At 38.8% G+C, this 27,940-nt stretch overlaps 1 protein-coding gene across 1 annotated transcript; it reads left to right on the plus strand.

Annotated features, from left to right (window-relative positions):
- Positions 1-584: 584 nt before the first annotated feature.
- On the plus strand, positions 585-27,940 carry RALA (RAS like proto-oncogene A). Its single transcript, XM_062569577.1, has 5 exons — positions 585-697; positions 19,003-19,157; positions 20,022-20,230; positions 23,826-24,000; positions 26,021-27,940. Exons 2-5 carry the CDS (start codon positions 19,044-19,046, stop codon positions 26,141-26,143), a joined length of 621 nt encoding a protein of 206 aa, XP_062425561.1. The 5' UTR covers positions 585-697; positions 19,003-19,043; the 3' UTR covers positions 26,144-27,940.

Genomic DNA, 27,940 nt, shown 5'->3' on the forward strand with positions numbered 1-27,940 from the left:
GGAGCAGGCTTCGAACTGGCTTTGTTACCCTGTAGGGAGGCTCGTTTTGCGGGATGCGCGGTAACACGGTGAAAACGCCAACCTCCGGCCCGCGGCCGTTAGCCGACCCTGCCGCGCCCCTAACGGCCACCAACAACCCCGGCCCCGCCCCTCCCGCCTCGCGTGGGCGGGGCCCCGAGGCACCACCCGACCCGGTCGGCGGCGCCGTGGCCGCGCGCGCTCGCGCCGCCTGCCGGAAGCGGCTGCCTCCCGCCTTGCCCCGCCTCCTTCCGGAAGCGGGTTCCGCCCGTGCGCCCCGGCGGCCTTGCCCCTGCTCTGCTCCGCTCCGCGCGGGCGCGAGCGTCTCCGCGTCTAACTGCCTCTCCCGCGCGCGCGCACCGCGCACCCCCGTCTCCCGCGCGTTCCAGCCGCCCTCCACGCGCGCGCGCTCCCGCTGCAGGGCGGGGCGGGGCGGGGCGGGAGGGGGCGGGGGCAGAGCCGGGCGGACGCTCCGTGCCTCTGCGGCTGCCGCCGGCTCCCCTCGCTCCTGTCCCCCGCCACAGCCCCGCGCGGCCGCGCGCGCCGCCGGCCCTGCGCGCGGGGGCGGCGCCAGGCGGCACCAGGGCTCTCCCCGCGCCCTCCCCGCGCCGCGCCGCCCTCCTTCCCTCCCGGCTCGCTCCTCCGGCGGGCAGCGGAGCTCGCCGCGCCGCCGCCGCAGGTGAGTGCGGGCCGGCGCCCGGCTGAGCTGGGCCCCCACCCCGCCCCGCAGCTTCGCGGAGGGAGCGGTTGGGGGCGGGGGGCAGGAGGGAGCGGCTGGCAGCCCCGGCGCTGCCCGCAGGGACCCGGCCCGGCTCCCTGTGAGGAGAGGCGGGCGCGGCGCCTCCCGCTCCGCGAAGGTTGCGGGCCGCCGCGGCCGCCTCCTGTTGCCGCGGGAGAGGCGGGCGCGGCGCCGCCGGGCGTGGCGGGGGTGGGGGGGGAGGGAAGGGCCGGGCCGGGCCGGGCGGGGCTGCCGCCCCCCGGGCCGCGGCGCCCTGCGGGGCCTCGCGGCGCTCCGGCCTCGGGAGCGCGTGTAAGGGTGAGCGTGAGCCGCGTCTCTGCAGCGGCCGCTCGGTGCGCGCCGCGTGCGCGCTCTGTCTGTGGCGGCGCACGCTGAGGATGCGGCGTGACTGGCTGGAGCTCGCGTTTGCCCGCGTTTGCCGCTGAAGTTCCCCTTGGAGGGGCACCTCTAAAGGCGTTCGGACAGCCAGATCGCTTCGTGTTGGCTTTTTTTTTCTTTCTTTTTTTTTTTGAATGGAAACTGATAGTGTCAGCCCTCCTCCTCTCGCTTGAGTCCCTTTGAAAATAAAGAGTTAAATGGGCCGTATGCATCCCGAGAGTCGCTTGGAGAGAGAGGTTTTCCTGTATGTGTCTGCCTGAATCCTTGGTGACTGCTTATTTTTTGTTAGGACTAACGCAAGTGCCTTCTTTAAAATAGAACAGAAAATGAAATGTAGTGTCACCAACCTGTCCTGGTAGAAGGACCATCAAAATACTTGTTACAGTCGTTTTCAGCTCGAAAATATTTTTAAGTTTTGCCTTTACTCTCATTGAAAAAAGGCTTTGCCTTCTGCAGTACAAACCAATGTACTTACCCATGCAGGAGGGATCCTCACCTCTGCTGGCATCTTAGTATTTAGAGACTGATCATGGAGAGGTCTGCAAAGAAATCTAGCAACCATTCTTTTCGTTCAATGAAAGTTAAGGTGAAAAGAGAGGAGCTCCTGAGAGAGGAGCTGCATAGACTGGAAGAAGATACTTGCATTCTCTGTTATCAGTATAATTAATAGTGATTGTAACTGGATTCTTAATTAAAAATCCTGTTTCTTCTTTTTAGCCTACTTATTCACCTAAGAGCAGGTGCCTTAGCATTTAAATCCTGGAAAATTATGGGCATTCTTAAAAGAATGAAGAGGAATTATGTGATATGTAAATCCTTCATGCATATGTAAACCCTTTTGTCTGTGCTTGTGAGACAGCTTGTCAAACATGTTTTCTGCAGTAACCTCCAAATTTTGTAGAAGTTACTTACCCTCACCTGTTTTGTTATTTGGATGAATGAAAGTGAAATACTGTTGCTCAAAGCAATCAGTCCCCCTTCAAGAGAAGTCAGCTGTAAGGTTATATAAGCTGTAATACTAAAATAGTGAACATATTCCTTTACTATTACAAATTCCCTGATCTCCGTCTTCCCTTTGTTATGTTCTTCTGAATTTGAGGAAGGGGAAGGATTATCATTTTAGGGTGAATAAGTCAGTATTTTAAGAATGGCAATGTTCAAATACTATCTTTTTAGTTCAAAACTTTAAGGAGAGAAGTTTTAACCATCAAAGAGAAAGGTAAATAAATGTCTGGTAGCTGTGCATATATTGTAAGCTGACATCTGTGGGCATAAACACTTTATATAAATAATCCATAGAAATAGTAGCCTTAATTTAAGGGGTGGAAAAGTCTGTGCTTTGTATTCAGTTTTGCTTCCCTAAGAACAGTTTTGTTCTTAACCTCAGTTAAGTCATACTGATATATGGTAGTGTCCTGCATCAAAGAACAGTGTCTCGTTACGTAAAAAGTTGTTTAGGCAACTGCATTTCAGCTAGTTGCCAGTAGCATTTCTCCTACAGCTTCACTGTTGAGGAAGAAATAATTATATGAGAAAAGTCTTGTAACTGATTAATTTGTTTGTTTCCCCAACCTAGCAAGCACAATCGTGTAGAGGAATAAATCACTGATAACATGTTTAGAGTATTCTAGATGAGAAATCTCCACCTCTCTTGAGAGCTTTTACAGCCAACTTCCAATAAACTTCCAGTGGCTCCAAGCTATTAGAATTATTTTGCATCTAAATTGAAATCTATTTTAACTGAACAAGATAGTTTGATATGCTAGTGACAGCATTCTGGTGAGTGTATTACAGCCTACCCACATCACACGCACTATTATGTGGTGACTGCTTTAGGTCCATTTCCTACCTTACCAAGAATTAACGTAAAGAACCAAGAAAGTAGAACAACTAGTATAACTCTTGCAAATCCATTGAAGGGTCAGCACAATGTCATACACTTTCTGGAATTGCTGAGTAGGAAGTTGGAAGGAAATATAGTACAAGCTAACTAATATTGTCTTAGAACATCCAGGTGAGAGAGAATTGGTTGCCTTTGCATAGAGGATGGCTTAATCTTTATTGCTACTGTTTTGTTTAGGGTTATTTTGGTGTCTGTCAAATTGCTAACATCTTTGGGGAAATAGATTGAAGTATGCAAGCTTGTGACACATGGGGAGATGTTAGGCAACGTAAAGAAAATACAATAAAAAAGACCGACACCGAAGAGAGCTAAAACAAGCTATGCCTTAATCTGTTTATAATGGTAATGTGAAGAGGAGCCAAGAATGCAAAGAGAGTAGCACAAACAAGAGGTATAAAGAAAGCTGGTTGCATAGTAACTCTGCAATCATTACTTCAGTGGAACTGATGATGCTTATTTTGTGATATTGGCTTTTTAGTTCAAGCAATTACCATGTGTATTGAGTTCCTACCGGTGCAGTTCATTTAATGTATTTTGTTTTTTTCCTCTCAAACAGTAAGCTTACTAGGTGATTTGATGCAGCACTGGGAGTGTCTGGTGCAGTGGCCTACAAGGTTGCATTTAAAAATGGCACGTAAATACAATATGTGACCAAGCAAGTATTTCTGCAAATTACAGAAGATGTGATTTTTGTGGGAGAGCCTGGTACCTGTGCATCCTAGGGATCATCTTGGTACCCATTTTGTTTTGTTTTCTGAAATTCTAACTTATCCCCTTTTGTGACACTGTTAGACTCTTTAACTCTGGTCCTTGTCCTCTGCAGTCTGAGGATGCTTACGTATAGCACCCGCATACAGACAGGCAGAAATGTTTCAGTTAACATTAGAGAAAGTACAGTAAAAATGTAAATCTTTCAAACATGAAGCTTTTATTAAGAACATTGGAAGGCGGGAGCTATGTGTTGTAGAGTCCCTTACTTTGCTAGTAGTCCTACTGAAGCCCATCAGATAGCGTAGGGAAAGGCTAACCTTTCCTTTCAAGGCTGTTACAGCATAGTTCTGTTGGAAAGCTGTGCTGTTCCCTGAAAGGGCTTTTAGTATGGAAGTAGTTCATTTCAGCAAAACTTTCCCCAGTGGAATTTATTTCAGACCTCCGAATGAAATAAATTATACGAGCAGGATAGCAGTGTTAATGTGACAGACTTCAGCAGGCATGCTGTGTCAGTCACAAATCACACCCTTGGCGGGTGAGGTCATGCCGTGGAAGCTGTTAAAGCAGACTGACCCGAAAGCCCTACTCAGAGCAAGGCTGGTAGAAGCTTGTCCTTACCCACAGAGAACAAAGTAAGAGCAATATCAGATACTGCATGAAAGCAATTATTGTGTGGAAAACTATTTTGGTATGACACTACTAAAATACAAAGTTTTCACTCGCACTTAGCCATCTAAACTAATTCCACCTTGATAGTAAAACATGCAAATACAATTTCAGTTAAATATTCGGAAATTTGTTGTTTAAAGAAATAAAACTTTATATTTCGTACTTGAACACCTGATTTCTGTAAGGTCAAAATTTATATTTAACAAGATCCTAGTTAAGAGTGTATTAAAATTCTTCAGTGAGTGGTCCAGCAGGGTTATGATCCATAATGTTAACACACACAGTAGATGTTAATACAGCTTGAGTCCTCTGACTGTTCATGGTTGTACATTTACACACTCAGTTATCAATGATTTTTAAGGCTATAATTTGATACTTGTTTTACAGTGGCTCTGTAAACATTGTGAATTCAGTGATGCAGGACTGGTCTGTACAAGTACCTGATTTGTGAAATAATCTTTCCTTGATGCTTCAAGTTTTGGGGTTTTCTGCCTGCTGTTGAACTGCTCAGGCATGATGCTTTTGAGATTCCAGCTCATCAGTATGAACTGGAAGTAAGGTATATAATAAACCAGTAAAGCTTAACCCCAAAAGAGAACAGTAGAGTCCAGGCAACTCCTTTATACACTCCAGAGTTGTCAGTTAGATTTTAAAGAGCAGATCCATTGGGCTAAATATCATAATCTGTGTCTGTTAAGCAGATTCACCCCCTAGAAGATTATTAACAGCTAGTGCTATAGGGAAGAAAAGATGGCTATGAAATTAGTTCATGCAAGAGTATGCAGCACAAGAATACGCAAATACACACTGTAACTTGCCAAGATGCATAAAATGCTATTACATGATTGTTTTCCTCTGTTAAATAGACTGCAATAAGAACAATAATAGCTGGATTTAAGGAAATTTTGCTAATATGAATTATTACTTTGGCTTGCCTTAGTACCAGTCTTGTTTTAACTGTAGTGCAGCGCAGGGACATGGACATGTGGGGACCCATTTTCTGAGCAATTCATTTTGTATTCTTGTTTAAAAAAAAAAAAAAAAGAAAAAAAAAAAAAGAGAGAGAGAGAAGGAAAAAAAAAGACTTAGAACTATTAAAAGGGATGAAATGAACCAAATGATTTTTCCAAGTGCAGCCTTCTTTCTGGAAAGAATTTGTGCATCTGCTGTGATTACATAGTAGAAGTTGAGCAGAAAAGCTATTGCTGCCTTTTGCCCTTAGAGGAGTTGATGAAGTTATAAATCTTAGTATAGGTAATGTTTCAGTGCTTTTGCTTAAGTCTTATTTTGCTAATAACTTGGGTCCTAAGACATGTTCTCTGCTTTTTACCCTTCTGCTACTGCTGTGAGGGGAAAATTAACTTTTAGCTGGTATATGTTGTATCTTGAATGTCTCTATGCATTGTTAAAGAATCCCATTGCAGCTATTGCTAGCTACTATTTCTTGTGTTCAGATAAAGGGGGTTATAATCTGTAGATGTTCTTCAGGAGACCAGAAACTGATCCATAAAATATCTTACAAAAGCCTCTATGTGTATTTCCATGCAACTGACTCCTTCACAGCCAGTAACTCTGAGTGGGCATATAGTTGTATTAGTTTTACTGATGGAATTACAATTAAAAACATGATTTTGTAGAGCAGCTGCTCACCAAAATGCTTATGTTTCTCAACTCCTCTGCTCCAAGCTGCCATAGAGTGGGTTATGAAATGTTTTGTGGAATTACTCAAAAATCTTAGGACATCCTGTTTTGGAGGGAGAGGGTTGTTTTGTTTTTTGAGAAATCTCTTTACTGTGCTGATTTTTTTTAAAAAAAAGGTTTTCTTTTGGAGCCTATTGGCAAAAGTAATCTCTTTAGAAAACTGTTGATTGGCACTTGTTGAACTTTTCTAATAGAAAAGCATCTATTTTGAATACCATATGTCTGTGGTATTCAGTCTCTTGCAAAGCTTGAGTCTAATAGCTTTTGCTTTCGAAAGGGGTAGAGGAGTTAAATAATCCAGTAAATCTAACAAAGAACTGAGATCATGTGAATAACACACAGTGTAATTGAGTTTCTTCAGGCTGGGGTATTTCAAAGAGCATTGCAAAAACAGTTTAGTATTAGTGATCTTACCTATAGTTTTGAAAAAATGAAGAAAACTATCCATTGCATGAGGAGCAGAGTTTTATATTGTAATATTTCTAATGGGTTTTACTACAGTTTTAGATAAGTTTTTTTTTTCTTTCTTTTTAAGATTTGAGGGAGGAAGAAAATCTAATTCTTGGAGGAGAAATTGAAGCAGAGAATTTTTGCAGCCATATAAAGGATTTTTGCTTTAACTATAAACAGTGAAATACAGTACAACACAACACTGAAGTGGTCATAACTAACCGCATCAGGCTGGCATAGTTACTTTGGGGTTTGCCTGCAGTTTGACAGCGATTTTCGTCATTTCTGTTTCTCAACAGACTGACATCTTTCCTGCTGGCCATTATCAGTGAACAGTATAAATGTATTTTAACAAAACTAATTTTTCCAGATTTTATACAGGCATTCAGCTTGTGTCTTTATTAAAGAAAGGAAGAGAAGGAAGAGGGAAAAAAAAAAAAATCCCTCTGGAGAGGAGGGGTAAGCTGTAGAATTAGCTTCTGGCTCAGTGCAGAACTGGCAGTATTAGAAGCACTGGTGCTGAATTGAAAACATGCAAGTGATAGGCTGGGAATAAAATTTTTTTTTAAGTCCAGCAGTAGTGGAGATTTTGTAGGCCAGAGGAAATCCCATATTATCCTATACAACATCAAAAAGGGATGAGGTTACACATACTTCTTACTTAAAAAGCACTTATGTTCGGAAAGGCATACAACTCACACTTGCTAGTGTTTAGTGTTGTAACCTGTGTAGGATTTAATGAGTTTTTAATGTTGATAAAGATACCAGATTTCACCAAAGACTTCTATGGTAGTTCTTCCCTGGATAGGCTGATCTTTAAAAGGAACTGGGTATAGTCTGTGACCACTGTTGAAGTGTCTTTGTGGCTCTCGTGTTACACTGTATGTGTATACAAAAAAGCATCTAAATTGATGGGCCTTCAGGCCCATCAAGTGATGTGCAGAAGTGCACCATCCTTACTAATGGCTCATCTAAGATTCCTTTCATTTGGAGTGTGATTAACAAACTAATTTTTCTATTACTTACCTGAAGTTTTTTGTTAGCTGCTTCTGTTGATTGCCCAGATGGTCTAAGATGAAAATCCTCTTTGCTTTTGGGTTTGGAAATTGATGCATGATTGCATACATTGCTGTAATTGCGAAGAACATTTTTTAGATAGCTTGTTCTCTTAACACCTGCACAATTTTATTATTGTAAGTCATTTAACAGTTCTTCAGTTTTCCGAATTATCGATAATTGGAGTAAGAACAAAAAGCAAGGTTTTAAAATAATTTGTCTGTTCTCAAAACATTCAACTTGGAAATTCTTCTGTGGCTCTGGAAGAAAAATCTAATCCTCAGTCTTAAGTAGGGCAAGATCAAAAACACTTTGCCCTGACACTGAATATGGAAGTTAATAAATTGATTTGACTATTAAAAATTTGGTACAAAGATCCTGGTTCAAATGCTGTCAGTTTATAGCCACTGCATGTTTTATGTCCATAGTATGTAAGTAGCCAGTAAACTCTTATCATTTACCATATATTGAACTAAAAGGCAAGTAATTGCTTGGTTGAATCTTTTAAGTCTACTAGATTGACTGTTCTGAATTTTCACTTGATAAATTAAGTAGTCTTAAAATGATCAAGCTCTAAAAATCGGGAGAAATCAGACTGAGCAGTGTTCCAATTTCACGAATGTTGTATTACTGTCATTATCATCAGCTTTGTAACAACTCGTGTCCTTGAATCACCTACTCAGAAGGTTAATTGCAAGTCCTGGTATATTTGCAAACCAGACTCATTCAGTGAGTCACCCATAATGAAACACTCTTCTCATGAATAAAACACAAAAATCAGTAGGGTTTTAGGAAGAGTGATTTGTATGTAGTATGTAAACTGGAAGGGGAATTCACAAGAACAAAATATGGCTGCAAAAGTAATGTTTTTACAATTAAACTGCAAAAGAGTGCTTACAGTTTGTATTTGGATGGTAAAACAGATGTTAAAGGCATAAAATGATTGAAATAACTTCCTTTGCCAAGTTAGATCTCACTAATGAAGTTTATGTGCTATAGCTGGATGAGTCCTCTGGAGACTAAAAGGAATTTTTTTGAAATGCAAACTCCAACCTGCTCCTATTTTATTAGGTTCCATTTGGCTCGTGTATTGATGCATAAGCGTGTTGTGAGGAGAGAGCACTTGCCCGTATTTGTGAAGAAGAGATGAAGAAATTGGTGGTACCTGCTTCTCGGTGTCTGTTGTTGTGTGCTAGCACTGTTTGTGCTGCAGCCTTTGATATAAGTGTGTTTGCACCTGCTGGAGTGCTTGTTCTCTGCATCCTTCACTGCCAGAAGCCAATTAATAAAATGTGTAAGATTGGTATTGCCACTCTCCTGTTGTTGAAACTTCATCCAACTAGTCTCTGACCACACAGAAGGCCTCAAAAACCCTTTATTTGAAAGCTTAAACTTTTTCTATGTCAAGAATTTCATAGGAGTGTTATTCAAACAAGGCTTCTGTGTTCATTCTGTCTGTACTAATGCTTTGAAAGAATTTCAGGGTGTCCATGTGATTTTTCGCTGTAATACTATATGACTGGCTAATGAGGCAAAACAAGTTGTTTTGAGCAGGATAAATTCTCTAAGCTATCAACATCGGAATTTGTTTCACAGTGAAACACGATGTATGCAACAAAACCAGGCTGCTTCTAACCACTAGAATATACTGATTGTTTCCCTAATGTAGACTATTTAATAGTGCTTAGTGCACTGTGAAGACCCTAATGGGAACTTGTTTAGGTTTTGCATGTACTGTTTTTTTCTAGCTCTCTCTGTAGCAAGTTAACTGTCCTGTCTGTAGAACAGCAAAACTATTCAGCTGGAGTTGTGCAGTTACAGAGTGTAGATCTTAATTCTCCTTTCTGGCCTTAAAAGGAATCTGTGAATGCTCACTTTTTTCTTGGAACATGCACATCTGACATATGGAACTTCTAAGAGTTCAGGGTTATTGACAGTAAATGAGATATGTTCAAGGAAAACCTGATTTATGGAATTGTTTCTGGCAAACTTAGATTTTTCCAAGATGTCTTTTGGAAGGTGCTTTCAGGCTTTAAAGACTACTCTGTTAAGCCACTCTGACAAACTTGCATTTAAACCTTCCTTAGATTTGTTTAGTGAATGAAGTGACTCTAGGTGTACTGGGCAAAAAGGACATGCTGATGTGGCTGAGATTTCTTTTGAAATGTGATTGACAATAAAAGCTATTTTCAGGACACTGAATATGCTCTGAGCAGCTTTTTGAAAGCAGAGCTCTTGAACTGCTTTTAAAGGTGAAATGTTAAGGCTCATGGTGCAAGTCCTGGAACAGTGCCTTCCAGGGAACTCCATTTGTGTTGCTTTCCAGAATAGCTGGAAACAACAGCTCTAGGCAAGTGTGCGTGATGTGTGACTTGTCACAATTAGGACTCTTAGCTTCCTAACATGCTTTCGTGCACTTGAAATGCAGAGTGAAAATGGCTGTGGCTAGTATGTCTTAGGTGATGCAACTTTTAACTGTGTTCTTAAAGTGCTTCCCTCAGTTCTTACTCTAGTGGAATAGCACTAACTTATGGCTCCCAGTTGTTGATCTTGTTTAACAAAATTCATCCTCATGGGCTATGCCTTGTCACTTGCATTTTATGTAAAGAAAAAAAAAACTGTCTTTGTCCTATATCAACAGCTAAATATAATTCACTGTTAGTACCGGCTTTACATAGCATCTCCCATGAATGTTAACAACTTCTCTCAAGGGACTCGATAAAGAACATTTAGTATGAGAGTCTCTTTGCAGAGGTCCCTCTCTTCTGTTTTAGCCTATTCTTCTTCCTTGGTTCTGCTTACAGTAGAAAATCCCCTATAGTACCACAATATCTGTTTGGCTTTCTTGCCCCTGAATCTTTCCTAGATGAACCTGTAAGTCACTAGAGTGGATAACTTTGACAGACCAGGGAGATGCTTGGTCTTTTTTCTACCATGGCTGCTGTTATTGTTGATCTCTTTTTGTGGTACATAATGTTACATCAGTACAAAATCAGAACAATCTCCTAGCAGTCTGGATGTATATGTCTGTATTCTCAGAGAAGGCATGACATATATACTTTTGACTTTGAAGTGACACTTTAACATTATCGGTGTCAAAAAGCTCAGTTCCCTGGTGGTTAACATACAAGTGACATGGGGTGCTGGTCATGTAACAAGCCCGAGGAAGCAGAAAGAGTGTAAATGTGTATATTACAAAAACTACTTCATGGCGTAACTTCAGTCATTTGAACTATGAAAATAAACTTGGTCTTGATGTTAACTTAGGTACTGTGTTTTAGTCTGTTTCTTTTCTGCCTATTTCTCTGGATCAGTGCAGATAAACCATTACAGGCATTTAGATGTCTTCCAGATATTTCATAATAGCCAGCACATAACTTACCAAAAGTGGGAAGTGTTCAGCAATGCTAAATTACAGTTGAACTCATGTTTGCATTGTGTTTCCATAGCATGTTTCCATACACTGGAGCTGCTGCTGTCCTGCTTTTCCCATGCTCAGCCATGTGTTTTTCTAGTTGTCTTTTATGTCAGTGAGCTTGTTTAGGTAGCTGATCTGTCCAGAAACCAATACAGGTCAATTTTTGGCCAGAGCAGTTTCTGAACCAATTTTCCACCTAGCTGTTGCAAATGCCTGTGCTACCAGAAGGAAGGGTATGGAAATACCAGTCAGACAGTGAAAAGCTGAGTTTATATCAGCCTTGCAAACACACAGGCTTGAGTGTCACAAATTTTGTCAGCTCTTTCTGTGGACAATAATGTAGCTTGTTCATTTTCTTTCCAGTACACTGGAAGATTTAAAACCTTAAGACCTTGATTTTTATTTGAGAATGTATCTACTGTTCAGTTTGTCAAGCTTTTGGGGCCATTCCATATGGGTTTAGAGAGATTTCTTTGAAGTGTCTTCCCAGAAGTCGTCTTTCTCCTGCAGTATGCAAAAGAGTTTTTTTTGTAACAAAATGGTGATTTAAGACATATGGAATACATACCTATTTTCACTTAAGCTGCTGTTTAATTCCTGGCTCAACCAAGAAACTGGCAGTAAGGTGGTGCTGAACCTTGGGAAAATTCAGGAAGTCTGCAGACTTGTTTACTGTTTGTCAGTGGTTTAGTGACATGCTGGAGGGATCTTAATTCTTGTGATGTGGTTTTGAGAGTGATAGAGCTGCTGGAACGTGGTAACCACTGTTCTTTATAGCAGCATGATAAAACTTGCAGGAAGGACGTGACCTTAGTTACTTGAAGAGTTCACTGGTCGACTCTTCCTGGCTCGTTGCCTTGGTACTTCGAACTGCAGCCATACCTACCTCGAGAAGCTGGGAAATACTGCGCTCTGCTACATGAGGAGATTCGCTGCTGCCGCCGAGAGAGTGTACTCAAGTCAGTTCTTTGCCCTTTGCTTTGTTTTAGTAAATGGGTAGTCACCCTGGTAAATTTATTTTGCCCTATGGCAGATACAAGTGCCTTTTGGGAGATTTTGGAAGGAGTTCCTGTTAGACCTGGACTGTGGTTTGATAACAGTTTGTTAGAGTCATGGGAAGCTATGAATCCTGGTTGCCAGTTAAACATTTGATGCAAACATGTTTATTTTCAGGAGAAAGGAAGGGCTATATTGTGAAAATGTTTCTAACTTGTTCCAAGGTTGAGGTTCAGAAGGCCTGTTTCATTGTCTAAAGGGATTAATAAGTTCTAAGATGATTTGCCTAAAAAATTGGGTTTAATTTCCTCTTTAGGCTACTATCTAGAATTTGTAGTGATTATTTGATTTAATTTTTGAAATATTTGTTTTACCTTATATTAATTTATGACAGGTACTGCTTTTTTATTCCAATAAAAACATAAGTCAGATTTGAGATGTGGAATGTCACTTATTAAAATAATGCTGATCTAGCCTAAAAAGTTTCCTTACTCTCTAGTTCTTAAAACAGCTGGCGTCATGTATCCCATCCTATGTCCTCATGTATCCTGTCTATTTCTGGGTCATGGGTGTTTCTGCTGATCTGGTTTGAATATTGTAATTGGAAGCAGCTGTTGGGAGAGATGACTAGCTAAGCTCTGCTTGCCTGGAATTGCCTCCCTTCACTTCCAGGAACATTTCTGTTGCAGGAAGATCTGAGTCATTCCTGAGGTATCTTATTGATATTCTGCAGGTAGTATGTTGCTTTGTGCTAATCATTTTCAAACAATACATTCTCAAACACAGTTTTGCTGTCTTTAACCAAGCTTCCACTCTCAATAAAAATGAAGTAGTTGGATAAAATTGTGATTCTTTAATAATAGATAAGTCTATATTGCTTGATAGTCTCTGGGGACATAAAATGCATTGACCCACTTTTTTATTTTTATTTTTTACTCTTATTCCTGAACTTTTCCTGAGTGCTGAACTTGAAACTCATAGGCCAAGAGACACAACAGAATTGTGAATCGCTTCACAGGAGCTAGGAAACTTTGGAGACTGTTCAGACTCACTTTAGAGAATGGACTTACCGTCAAATAAGTATTCTGATGTGAAAATTTATTATAAGATTAAAAAACTGTAGCTAATATTCATGGAGTTGTGAGGTTATGCTAAACATAAGGTGCAGAATAGTGCAGATGCTAATTTCCGTAATAAAAATGATTGTTCAAGGATTTTTTTGAAACTATTACTAAATTTTCTGTAAGTATCATATGGTGATTGATGCAACATTTTGCCTTTCTGGGAGTGTTTTGGTCAAACTGTACTATGTGCCATTCCTAATTTTATGCAATTAGCCCATATATTTCAATTAAATCATTTGTATTCCTCCAAATTTATCAAATTTATTCTCACTGATTTAAAGAGGAGAGTAAAAGCAGGCACTGTGAAGCGTGATCTACCAGTTCTAATTGATACTCTTTATATGAAACAGTCCTCAGGGAAGAAAGTTGTTCTCCATAGAAGTGAGTGGGTAATGAGGTTAATATGACAGTCATATACATCTTTATGTAATCTTCTGTTAAAAGGAAGGAAAACAACTGGGATTTACTTTTGATGTCATAGTTTTATGAAGGCTATAAAAATGCCATCCTAAGAAACTGTTCTGTAATTGAAGAAAGGCACTGTTATCTCTGACTAGAATCTATTATACTAGCTGTACCACCTGTCTTTAAACATAAAGCTATGTTTAACTGGTCCCCTTCAAACCCCTGCAACAAGTCAAAGTTCTCCTGCTGTGGACACCTGCGTTTTCACAAAGCCTGCATTCAGCTTTATGTATAGCGCTGCAGAAGATGCCAGCTGAATTTGTGCCTGTAACGATGTGGCTTCACAATGTAGCGCTTCTCCTTCCCTGAGCTGCTCTCATCGACGTTTCCTTTGCGAGACTCCAGAGGACCAAAATGGACAGAGTAGCTTCTTGGCCTCTTTTGGCCAGATTCCCTAAGAAAATGAGTCTGTCTGCTCACATGCTCTGTTCTGCCTTAATTTTTGCTGTTGGCTGGTTTCAGGTACATTTTGAGGTACAGAGGGTTAAGTGTCTTGGATATTATTGTTCCCATAAGCTTCCTGAAAATCAGCTAAAGGGGGACAAATCTGTATCAGTGCTCACTCTGAAGGAAAGGACGCAAGGTGAGCTCAATGTTTTTCAGCCCTGTTGGTGTTAATACACAGTTATTTTGTGCTGGCCATCTTGTTGCTCCCTTTTAATGCAAGTGTAAATGTGTATTAGTGTATTTGAGAGGGATGTAAAGGACAACTGGCACAAATCTGTAACAGAGTGCATTGATTAGTTGGTTTAGAAGAAGTTACTCTGCAAGAATAAATCATTTCCAAATTACATGTGAGAAATGGGACGTGTTAAGAGGCTTTATTAAGAGAATTCTTCTGAATTTGACCAGATGAGCAAGATGAGTGAAGGGAGAAAAAAGCATATAAGGTTTTCTTACCCATAAACATATTTTTTAGCTCTCTCAATTTAGTAGGCTGAAGAAGTAGATGGGAGGTTAAAATAAAAATTAATGTAGTAGGGAGATCAAAGATTCCTACTTCAGTTTCTTTTTCCCTACTGTGTAATTGCAAAGATACCTTGCCTGAAAACATTGTCCCTAGAGGTGAAAGCCTCTTTTATGCCGATACCTGATCAGCTTAACTGCTCCCGTGGATCTGGATAACCATTTGAAGTTCCAGTGTGGAAGTTCCACCTTATGCAGAAAGTTAACGTGATGCTTAAGCAGCTTTCTTGCCCAAGTCCACTTCACCCCTCTGGTTCCTGGAACTGAATGTTATGCTGGAATCTGTAGGGGAATAGAGATAACATTGTATTTTTTGCACACAGGGCCTGCTATGTAAGGTGTGAAACTCTGGAAAAGTTAGTATTTCTACAGGTAGAAGCCAGGCACTGGATAGGCAACACTTTTACACCTCCAGCCACAAGTTCCCAGTGCTGCTCAATGGTCTTAAAAGTTATTTTCCTGCCTACTCTTCTTTCCCTGCACCAGATTACTACATTGTTGGATAAGGCATCATTGCTGATGCTAACATGAATTATAGTTGCTTCTCCTACAATTCTTCTGATTTAATCTAATCAGTCCCTGACCTGGCTCTACAAAAATAGTCCTGGTTCCAGCTGGAAACCTGCCATTAAGTGGAGCACAGAATTGTAGCGGTGGTTATCTGTGAGCAGGTAATGAACAGCTGTAGGAGTTCTGGTGAGAGCTGCTTGCTTTGGTTCAGCAGCCACGAGATGTGGGGGTTTTTGTGCCCTTGTTTTTTCTAACATGTTGGAAAAGGGCAGTTTCCTTGTAAATTATCTTTAGCAGAAGCGATGGTTAGACAATCTTCTTGCTGTTCTGAGTGAGGGTATGGTGTATATTGTTGAGCCAGTTGGGCTTTCACATCCTTCCTGTGACTTGTTGACTTGTTGGACTACACAAAGAGTTGTTTAAAAATAAACTTCTGTGTATGTTGTCAGCTTTATTGCTGGGGTGGGGATTACTGATGGGTGTGGTAAAAAGCTGACCTGCATAAATAGATAATACAGCTATTGACAACACCCTGCTGGCTGTGCCTGAATGTTTCTGTGCTGTAGGGCAACACCGAACTATTGTAGGAGGAGCCTGTGTTTGTCTTCCAACCCCAAAACAAATTTACACTGTAAAGATTAAAAAAAAAAAAAAAAAGCATAATATAATAGTATTCTTTGTTTAAGCTATGAACAACAGGGTTCCTGCCTGTCAATTTTGTTGTATTTATAAGATAGGACAAGTGAAAAAACCTGTAGCTGTAGACAAAATTAAGGCTTTTTATGAACACCTAGGAAAGTAAGTCAAGCTACATCAATTTTAAGGGTTTTTTTTTAAAAAAAGTTAATGTGTGTGAAATATCATGTTGGGTACCTTACTATTAAAATTTGTATCCATGTTCCACTTTACTTTTCAAAGCAGACTTAAACAGGGAGAAGCGTGTAGCAGTAGTTTAAACCTTCTCTCTTTCAAGGTCTCTTTTGTCTCTGGTGGAATACTTGTTTTGAAGCAGTTTCTCTGGAAGGAATGTCATTTGCCTCTGCAGATCAGACTGTACTTGCTTAGTTTGTAACTTGTTTCTCTCTCTCTTTTCACATTGTCTACTACCATTCAGCAGCCCTGAGTTTTGCCGGCATTATATCTCTTTCCTGGATCATGAGGAACTTAAGAGCAAACTGACCTCACTGAGCCTCTTCCCTCTACAAAATAACACAGTATTTATGACAAGCTTATCTTTAAGATTTGAAGTATGTGGTAGCGTGGAGTTTTGCCATCTTCAATATCTTGCTGGAATGTTGTTCACTGACAGTTATTGATGAGTGGATGACTCAGGGTACAGCTTGGACTGGTTGTGTTGGTTTTCTAATTCCAAGTTTCTTTCTTTGACTCCATCTCTTATGTGTCTTTGAAAAGACATTATCAAGGCTTCTGAAAAATGCTTGGCTACCAGAAAATCTTTCTGATTAGAAAATATACAGTGAAAAGGAACACCTGCACTAACTTGTGTATTTGTAAGAATCTTTCTGCTTGGGCATCATTGTTACAGCTTTTCCTAAGTGTTCACTGTTGCATAAAGTACAAAAAGCGGCAGCTTCTCAAACTACTTTGTTGCACTGGGATCCTCCTAGTTGAATTGGAGTTTCTGGTAAAATATGAATTTCCATGTTGGTTAATCTCAAAAGATTGCTGGTTAATTCAATTAATATTACCGTGAAACCTGACTATTATGTGTTTGAAATTTTTCACTAATTGTAGTACTGATGTTGCACAAACTCACCTGTTAAGAGGTCCTGCTGAATTTGTTTGGACGTACTTCAGTACTGAAGTGTTTGTAGAAGAGTATTCTGTTTTTCTGCTTAGTAAGATTAATACAAGGCGTATCCAAGTGTACTAGTACTTCAATTTCTGTGCTTCTGAGGATGTGCGTTGTAATCAAAGCTTACCAAACTGAGCTGTTGCCAGTTGAGAACTGGAATTTACAGGAATGTTTCCCTATACTACCTGCCTGAAATACGTACTAAAAAGCAGGTTAGGCTGACATTCACAGTACATTTTTTCTTTTAAGAGAAAAATGTGGAGGCAAAAACAATGTGGAGTAGTTCAAATTGCAGTGTAGTAGTTGAAGATGTGCATAGCTTTGGAGCTATGTTCGTGTTCTCTCACTCCTTCTAGAGTGAAAAGAAAGCAATGTTTATTTAAGCCATGATGGCCAGAAGTGGAGTATTTCTTGTTCTTATGCTACTTACCAATCTCCTTTTAAAAGTCCTAAAAAGAATTTTTAGCTACAGTTCTCTACATTTCTCTGCCACATGTCTATAATTAGTACACCAGCTTACTTGTGCTCAGTTCACTTAGATAACCTTTTTGGGAGAACCGATTTAAGCCACTTAATTTTCAATTGCATTTTCAGAATTCTTAGACAGCATAATGAATAGTGTTCCTGACGCGATCCAGAGAAAGCTCTTCCCATAGGCAGCTTCTTGCTGTTCCTGCCCCCAGGAAGGACTGGCTTGATCACTAATGAAGCTTCAGCTGGCATGCTCTTACACTTACTTAACTGTCTCAGCTGCTAACAAAACTCAGTGCATGCCCGTGAGTGGGGAGTTTGGTACGAATTTGAAGAAAATTGTTGTGCTTGTTGTGCAAATTGTTTGAACTTCACATAGTGGATAATTTGTTGTGCCATAGGATGTAATTTTAGTACGAGATTGTCAAATAATCACGTGCTGAGCAAAGGTAATGGCATCCTGTTACTACACTGTGTTTTCTGATACTTCTGTATATAACTGAACTATGTTGTCATCTGAATGAGCTTTCTAACTACCAAAATTTAAGTTGCACTTGGTTCTCAGTTGCTAATGTAAGTGTCTCATTGTGCTTTACATCCTGTAGTCTGGAAGTCATTGTACTTTTTGGATATCAGTGCTTATTTTAGCCTTAAACCTTAGAAAGATGGTATTTTCTTGTAAATCTGTACAGTGACTTTCTAGTATTTAAAGAACTGTGCTAACTGTTTATAGACTTTAACATATACAGTAATATGACAAGTGAGGTGGGTAGGGAATGAAAGGAAGGAGTAGAAGGATAACTGTTGGAGCTTGGCTAAAACCACAACATGATTTTTGCATATGTGCACATGTACATTAGATTATATGTGAATTAACTGTTGTAGAACCCTTCAATGTAAGCGAGGTGCAGAGATTTGCCTGTGGGCAACGGTTGCAGGACTGAGACATCTCTATTCCAAATGTACAGAATAATCATTTTTGTAGTCTACAAAGGCAAGGTCAATCTTTCCACTGTGCCTGAACTAGATTATTCTTTCAGTTTTCTGATTGATTCACTGAAACCAGATTATTTTTAGGATTTAAATGACACATTTACCTGGTTTTCTGCCCATTGAAAAAGTATGCTAACCAATCCTTGTTGCTGTTCTTGTTGTCTCTTCATGCCTGCTATTTAAACTGGAAATTCCTTCAAATACCTGTTTTTCTTCCCCTGCAGCTATCATAGCTCATGGTTTCTTGTATGCTGTTGACTCACTGTGGTTTTCTTCAAGTCTTGCTTAGTAAACTTGCAAGAATTCTTAACAAACTCTTGTCTCAAAAAGAAAACATTACATACCAAAATGCAAATCTCTTCCCCTAATCACTGTCGGATGCTGCACACCACTTGTGCCCTTTCCAAGTGATGGAGACTCCCCTTGCTCATGCCACAAAAAGAGATAACGAGCTCAGTATAATTTCTGGAGTGTTTTCTAGCAAAAAAGGAGATATATTTCAGTTCTGCTATTTTCAGTGAAAGCTAAGTGATATGTAAGGATTTAAACTGAATCCATTTTAAAGAGTACATATGGGAGAGGGAAAAGAAAACTAATGGAGCAGTATTTTTCTTCTAGATTTTCTCGTTTTACACCTGTGAAGTTTCTGCAGTCCAAAGATGGCAGCAAATAAGCCTAAAGGACAGAATTCATTGGCTTTACACAAAGTCATCATGGTGGGAAGTGGTGGTGTAGGAAAATCTGCTTTAACACTGCAATTTATGTATGATGAGGTAAGAATTTGTACTAGAAATTTTTTCATGAGATGTCTGCTGCATAGTGTTATTTAAGCATTCATTGGTGTAGTAACTTTCTGGGAGTCTGAATGTATATGACATGGTATGAAAATTAGCCATTAAATTGAACAAAAGGTGTTTTTAAAAGTTTTTTGGATTTGTCTTCTGAAGTGAGGTTGTAATTTGGTATTTTTCAGATTTCTAAGCAATTAGCTGAGATTCTTAAAAATTGCTTAGACATACTATCAATATGTTTTGTCATTTTTCACTGTAGCTGTTAGAACTTACTTAGGTGCTGTAGCTCAAAGCCTTTTCTCGTAGGTGAGTTGCATATTTCTGAAATAATGCCAGATTTTTTTCATTTTTATGCCATTGTAAAGAGAGAAAAGGAATTCATTTTCTTTTTGTCCCAGGAAATTTTCACTTTTTGACAGCAAAAGGCATTATCTTTCACTAAAAGATACAAGTTGTCACTTCAGGGTCCTTTAAAAAATTGTTATTAAATGTATTCAGTCAGCATAACGGAACCCAGACAGATTTTGTGTTTGACTAGAAGCAGAGTTTTAGTTAGTGCACAGCCATTGATGATTTACAGTTGCTCAAGTAACTTCCAGACTTTCCTTCTAATGGCTGAAGAAATCAAAAACCCGTAAATTGGGCTGTGGAGAGCCTGCTTTGACTATGGAAATACCATTTTGAATCACATAGCCTAAACATATGTGTTTGCTTGCTTATTTCTTACTGTAATGATATAACATGTTGTTATATCCTTATATGCAAATAATAGCCTTTGCATCTGTATTTCTTTTGCTAATTTTGGTTTGCAAGCATGCTTTTATACAATAAAAGTTTTGTTTCTAGTTTGTAGAAGATTACGAGCCCACCAAAGCAGACAGCTACAGGAAAAAAGTAGTTCTGGATGGGGAAGAAGTACAAATTGATATATTGGACACAGCGGGGCAGGAGGACTATGCTGCAATTAGAGATAACTACTTCCGAAGTGGAGAAGGCTTTCTTTGTGTCTTCTCTATTACAGAGCTGGAGTCCTTTGCAGCTACTGCAGACTTCAGGTAAGTTACAAAGCGAGTTAGTTATTCTAATTAAAATGGGGTAAAAAGGTATTTTGTTTTGTTTTTAACATCCTTATGATATCCAGATTAGACAAGAGCAGCTCTACTGTAGTTGCAGAAAGATTTGAGTAGGTACCTCATCAAGCTTTCATTGTCTGTGTACCGTATCTTTGCTATGTTTTCTAAATACTAGAAATGCTGTTGCCACGGAGCAGATACTTAGCGGTGTTTGGAAAGCTGCTGCCCTTTGTAAATCAGCACTGTCCAAAGTAAAAGACATAATAAAAATTGCTTATAGACTATGTGGGTATGTATAATGCAGATACAATACTGCGTTTCCTCGCGAGTGTTTTTTTTTTTGTTTGTTTGGTTTTTTTGTTCAGTTCTTGCTTCATATGAAGGATTGTGTTATATTTCTTTAACCTGTGAAACAGTACCTGGAGCAAATAAGGCATTTTTAGCATGTCCAGCTGTTTTATGCTGGGATACTTAATAGCTATGAAGATGATGTAACTAGATTCCAAATAAAAACTGTGCAGAAGAACCACAGCTGGTGATGTCTGTCTGTGAAGTGTTTGGCTGTGATAAGTATAAGCATTGGATTCTGGGAGACTCTGAAATTTATAGTATAAGCAACACAGGTGTTTCTACCTCTTAAAAATGATTTTATAGACCACAGAGATGAGTAGTATCTCTGAGTATTCTGCATTTTATGTAAAGGCCTGCTGTAAATCTACTCTTTCAGTTTTGCTTGGATATGAATTCTCTTTCTCTGTAAAAGATACTGATGTGAATTTGGGGATTTACAAGACAGAAGTGGGTTCTGTACAGTGTTAGCTCTTCCCATCAAAGTCTGAGAGGATTTCACTTAATAGAGGGAAACATGGTAAAAACAAAATTTGGAACTGGATTTTTTTTAGTATAATGAAAATTTAACCAAGTAGCTGGCTTTATTAGCATGTTTTTAAGGCTTACAGCAAATTAAAACCCCTATAGTGTTCGAAGGCAATATAAAACAGGCACCAGTAAGTTACAGATGTTTAATTTTGATTGAAAGATAAAGCCTATTTAAAACACTTCCTGCTATTAAGAAAAAAAAAAAGAAATTATGGACTAGAGAGACCGAAAAAGTTTGCCTTTTCGAAGTGTGGCAAAAGAGGGGAGGAGATGGCCTTCAAAATGCAAGGAAGGAGGCAAAAACAAAAAGAAATGAGCTCTGTGCTGCTGAAAAAGAAGGCTTCTTAGAGATGCTTTCGTAGCTCAAGTTAATTAGCACCACATATCGGAGTATTTTTAATATGGCCCCTATGGGAGGTGGTCTGGAGAGCAGAGGAAGTGAATTTTTCCCCTTGTGGTGTGCTTTTTATTTGACTCTCTATATAAATACATACACATGCATACATATATATAGATATGTGTGTTTGTATTTAGAGAGAAGGCTTGAGTGGTTTGCAGGCTTATGCTAGATATTTCAGTCTTTTCTCTGCTGGAGCACTATTTAATATAACAGCAGTGGAGTACAAAATGACCTATTCAAGTCTGTTTAAAATCCTGTTAATGCATCAAAGGATATGATTTTCTAAAGATTTTTTTAAAAGAAGACCTACTTCGTAAGGAAAGGTGAGCCTTCATAGTGTGCATATTGAAACAGCAAAGATGGAAGGAAAAAATCCATTCGTTGAAGAGATTAAAACTCTCCACAATCCAAATCTGAAAATACCTTTCAAACTACCTTTGAAACACTAGAAGTTTAAATGCTACAATGTAACTCAGAAAAATAACACTGTTCTTTTTGCTCTGTGTAAAAGCAATCTGCATCTCTTTAAGGTAGGGTTAAAACACCAGTGCTGCTGTTGAGCAACCTGAGGGAATACTGCTTAAGTAAGATACAATTCTGAAAGGAAATGACAAGAAAAATTTGGACATTTGATTGTTTTCATGGAATGGCAGAACTCCCAACAGACTTGTTTACTACTTTTCAAAGTCTTCTGTGGCTTTCCTACTGTGCTCTGAGATGTCAATGGTCTTTAAGTAATTTTGTTAATAGAAAGCAGACCTGCAACAACTAAACTTTTAAATTATTTGAAAGGCAGAGATTATTCGACAAGTTATGCTCTTGCTTTGAGTAGAAATGATGTGACTCTAATTTTTTTTTTTAATTTAGAATTTAGATTTCAACCTAGCATGTCTTTAATTAGATGTTTAGCATATCAGTCTTCCGAGAGGGATTAGAGTAGAATTTCGTAACTTGAATTGCTTTTTTTTCTCCTTAATGGCTAAGTTGTTTGGCATCACCTGAGCAATAGTGATGAAAGCTGCTAATTTTTAGGAGAAGTTTTATTTGCACATTTGGTTGCCTACTTTTGGATAGCTGAAAATGATATTAAAACATTTGCTTTGATTTTGGGGTGATGTTACTCTAATAACACCTGGGAAATGACTGTGGTGTTATAAGCTGCTTCAAATACATATTTGTTGGTTTTTTTAAAAAATAATTTGTGGATTAACTGCAGTTTCTCTGCACTATGAGTAGAATTTCTCAAAATGATGGTTTGCTATTCAAAGATTTTTATGATGGCGAGAGGATCTTGCCTGCACACTACATCAAAGCCATTTAGAAAGATATTAATTAACTCTTTTCAGTTTCTCTCTATTTTACTTAAACCTGGCAATAGGTTTCACCTCAACTAATGAAAGAAATGTAGTTTTCTGTGCTTTTTTTGAACTTCCAGAAATTTCTCCACCAAGAAGGGTTAAATTTCACTACTGACTTTGCACTGTTTCCTGGGACAAAATAGAGAATAACACTCTTGGAAAAAGGTTCTTTGTCTTGCTTTGGATATATTTCTAATTAAATTAAAACCTTTTTTTTCAATCTTAGACTTTTTGTACCAAGGGATTTGTAGTACTGGGTTTTATTTATAACTTCAAACCCTTCGTCCTAGCAGTTCACTGATCAGTGGAAGGATCTGTATTTCAAAAGTTGGTGTGTGAAACTTTTATCCTTATGTGGGCTTATAATCGAACCCAGATCTCTGCAGAAACTTAATGTAATTGACTTTTGAAAGATTCCTGAAAGGAAGAGATTTTTCTTTTTGTGTACTGTATTGGATTGCTACTTAAGTAGACAATTTCTGTTGGCCCTAAGAAATGGCTTGTGCATTTTATTAGGGGGGAAAAAAAACATTGAGGTTAAAACTTACTGTAAACACTTCTACACTCAGTGTAAAAAGTTTACTGGCTAGGTCAACAATTGCAATTACAAATAGCGATATAAAAATGGGAAATAATCTCAAATTACACCTAAAAAGATGGCTTTAAATTGTTATCTAAAATAGTATTGTTCTACTGTTTTAATCTCTTACTGATTCCTCCCTTCCTGGAAGACTTGTCATCTGTCTTGGTCTTCATTCTGTATGGTGTCATGATGAGGTTTCAGATTTCACTAATGTAAGCTTCACGAAAGGAATAAATGGGTTTTTACTGTGAGATGGAAAAGTGTTTACTCTGATGAGTTCTTCTCTTTGTGTTCCAAGAACAGTACTCCATGCAACGGTTAATTCTTTTTTTTCCCCCTCTTTCTTTTTCTCTCCAGGGAACAGATTTTAAGAGTAAAAGAAGATGAAAACGTCCCCTTTTTGCTAGTTGGTAACAAATCAGATCTGGAAGATAAAAGGCAAGTTTCTGTAGAAGAAGCAAAAACCAGAGCTGACCAGTGGAATGTTAACTATGTGGAAACTTCTGCAAAAACACGAGCTAATGTTGACAAGGTAATAACTGGCCTCTTAATACAAAGAATCTATCCATCAGCTTTTATTTCATACCCCTCTTCCGTGCAGTCGTACTTTTATATGTTCTAGTTATTTTAGCATTGTTTGTAGAATTCAGATTGAGTACTTTTTTCCCTTAGCTTGTGATGAGCATATGGCTAGGTCATTTCATGTAGAATAGTGAAAATGTTAGGTATAACAAGTTTATCCTACCCTAAATTTTAGGGAGTAGGTTATTAGGCAAGGCCTTACATTTCGTTACAGATTTCTTGAGGCTGCTATTTTTGCCTAGATTTCTTGTCATGTTTTCTATAACTAGTAGGCCAGCTGCTTCTGAACAGCAAGGAATACTAGCTGGTCCTCAGCCAGAATAAAACTACGGAAGTATGTGGGGGTGGGATTGGAACCCTCTCGACCACAGATGCTTGGTTGTATGTTAATTCAGTGAGGAATGGATGAACCTTGTTAAGCTTTCAACAGCCTAGAAAGGTGTCATGAATTTTAAGGGAAAGAGAGAACCTGGTTCAGAAGGTAGTGAGATATACCAGACAGAGAATCTTTATCCCCAAGAAGATAAACTATTGATTATCTGTAAGAATTTCAGTTATAGCTCTAAAAGACAGGGCTTCTTGGAATGCAGAACTCAGAACTATCTCTGTCTTGTCATTACAAAAGTAATAGATGGATGGCCAAAGAAATAAGCAGTTTGCTGTACTAACCTTTCCTTTCAGACCTGTTGACAGGTTTGACCTTGCATTGAAAAATTTTCTAATGTGAATGCACTCAGTTTGGTAAAAGTGAGAGAAACTGAGCACCTTCTCAGTAAGTTAAGTATCGCAGGTAGCTTACAACTGTAGTACTGTATCAATGCTTAGGCAAGCTGACAGTTGCATCACACCATAAGCATGGACTTAAATATAATTAAGTAACTTAATCCACATTTAGAAATCTAAAGGTAATCTTATTTCTCAACGGAAATGTTTAGTTACATTGATTTTTTTTTTCTTCAGCCACTGTAACGAAGGCCGATGCTTGTGCTGCAAATCAATATGTTATTAGAGTCAATGCAAATAAAATTTGCTGTACTATGTAGAAAAGGAGTTTATTAGCCCCTCTGTACTGTCCATGTTTCACAGAAATGGATCAAGTCCCCTGAAACACAAATCTAGAGAACATCTTCCTGAGAGCAAAAAGTTTCAGAATTACTCAACTGTTCTGAGACAATAAAATTACAAAGACGAAATGCTTATTTTATTTGGCCCCTTACAAGTCAAACAAGTCATGATCTGCTTTTCTAATGAGTGAAGTAACTGCACACAATCCAGTCCTAAAGCCTTAATTGACAATAGGGTCTCTCTAGACAAGTCATTGATATGTCTCAGATTTTTGTTTCCTACTGAAACGCTTGACAATGAAAACAAAGTTTGAATCTACTTTGAGACTGTAATGTGGCAATTGATATTACTTAGTCTAAAAGCTAGTGAATGTAATCATACGATTGCTAGCTTTGGTACAAAGGAATTGCTGATATCTCTTAGTCACTGTGCGTTTAGACTTGCATCAAGGGGCATACAGACTATGAAATACTTAGTACCTACCGCTGCTCCATAACTGTGCTTCTGGAATTGGAAATCATACTTTTTCAGCCTACATGATTAAACACTGAAAATACTTGAAATATAAACTTCCTTGACTGCCCTCAGTGAGAAGTAGATAATACATTTAAAAAAAACAAGAACTAGACAGTAATACAACTCCTCTGCTTGAAGTTGTGTGCAAAATTGTGTCTGATGGGATTTGTAAGCAAACATCAGAAGACTGGGAAACTTTATGATACCATAAAATAATCAGTTCTGTAGACTTGGTCTTCAAAACCAGCGAAAGATTTGTTAGATTCATACTTGTTTGTTCAAATCTGCTGCATATAAGTGACTATTTTAACCAGCTGAGATGGGTATCATCAGTGATAGCTTAAGTGCCTGTCCGTATTTTGGCATTTACAGTTTTGCATCTTTTTTAGGTGTTCTTCGATTTAATGAGAGAAATTAGAGCCAGAAAAATGGAAGACAGCAAAGAGAAGAATGGGAAGAAGAAAAGAAAAAGCCTAGCTAAGAGAATCAGAGAAAGATGTTGCATTTTATAATCAAAATCCTGAATTCCTTTCCTACCCTGACCATACTAATAAAAAACATAATTTATAAGCATGCCACTGAAGGCTCAAGTGACTGAAATTACTCTAACATGTTGGAAATTGTAATGTACCACTAAAAGCATGAATTGGATCTGCACTGAAAGTCAAATTCACTGAAAAAAATTGATGTGGCTTCAAGAGAAGCAAAGTTCAGTCCATTTCATAATTGCCTACCTTATCACATTTCTTCTGAATGTAGTGTTTCATAGGCAGTCTTTTCTTTAATAGAGGGGGGAAGTATTTCTTTGTGGATCTTGTAAAACATACTTTTTTATCATTGATAACTGTCAATTCATCTTGTCTTCTGCTGCCTTGAAAATTAGAATTGTGAACATGATACCTAACAAAGCAGTATACAGTTGTTTTACCATGGAGTTATGCAAATTAGAAAAGAATAATGTATATGCGAAGAAAAGTTACGTTGGGAGAAATTATATGTGGTTCTGCATTATCTGATTAACCTAAAAGAGTGAAGTAATCTTTTACGTTGAAACATTTGAATATGCCTTAATTTTAAAACCTAAACATAGCAGGTTGCTTAGTCAAGGGTGTATTTTCAGCTTGTTGCATGGAGACTGTCCCTGTACATCAGTATGAGACTGCCCTCTCAGAGTGCAGTTACGTGAATGATTTTGCTAACTAGCTGTCTGCTAGCAGTGTCTGTTCTTTAAATGTGTGCCATACTCTGGTTTTGTGAATTGTACAGAGCATAATCTGTCATCTGTATCTTAGTAAACAGTACGGTATCTTAAAACTAAAAGGTCAGAATACATATAAGATTGAAGTCATAAGCCTGGAGCGGATGTTTAAATCTTAATGTGCTGATACCTTGAAACTTCCTTTTGCAAGTAGTTTTTTGTCTAGGTATTCCTTGGGTTTTAACTCCCTGGATTTGGGTGGAGTGGAGCTGATTCAGTAGCGCTAATGTGTTTTGAGTTAAGATGTTGTCTGGGAAATTCTGGTGTCATCAGTTAATTTCTTTCACTACGGGAACCATGGTGTGTTATGCTGAAGCTCTTTGCAGCTTTTGTACTATTTAGTCTAGTTTATGTTGATTTAAAATGGGGAACATTGTAGCTACTTTTTCTAGTTAATGTTGATATTAAACAATCAAATATGCTTTGCAATACAGAAACATTTACCACGTGCATCCAAAATCCCCAAACAAAGTGTACTGCCTCAGTTGCTTCAGAACAGCAAGAATACTAGCACACGGTTAGTATGCTGCATCTTAACTAAAAATATACCAGAATGTTTGAGGGTTTTGGACTTCTCTGGGGTAAGGCAGGCTAGATCAATTCCACAAACTGTTATACTTTTTATACATGTGTAAGCCTATAACTGACAGTTTGAAATGTGCTCAAGCAAACTAGGTAACAAATATTTAACTTTCAAGCTAACAGACATTTTAGGGACTCAACTCTTAGAAATTATATTTGTCATGTTAAATATTTATCAGTAGGAATTTTGTATGTGCATTTAGTAGACTGCCAAGTGCAGAATTGAAGTTACTCATGTAACTATGGCAAATAAGCCAGTCTTCATCTTACTGTGTACTCATTTTGGTCTATTTAGCCAGGGAGTCTAACCACTAACATTGTGACTTTGCTTTGGAACCTGTATACTGGGAACTGAGGTGTTATGAAGCCACCAGACACATGAAACTGGTCTTGGCTGATGCCTAACCTGTCCTTTTATTTGCTATTTGAGCCATTGAAAGATGAATAAACTTCCATTTTTTTAAAAAAA

Source organism: Rhea pennata, chromosome 2 (genome assembly GCF_028389875.1).
Source record: "Rhea pennata isolate bPtePen1 chromosome 2, bPtePen1.pri, whole genome shotgun sequence".
NCBI lineage: Eukaryota > Metazoa > Chordata > Aves > Rheiformes > Rheidae > Rhea > Rhea pennata.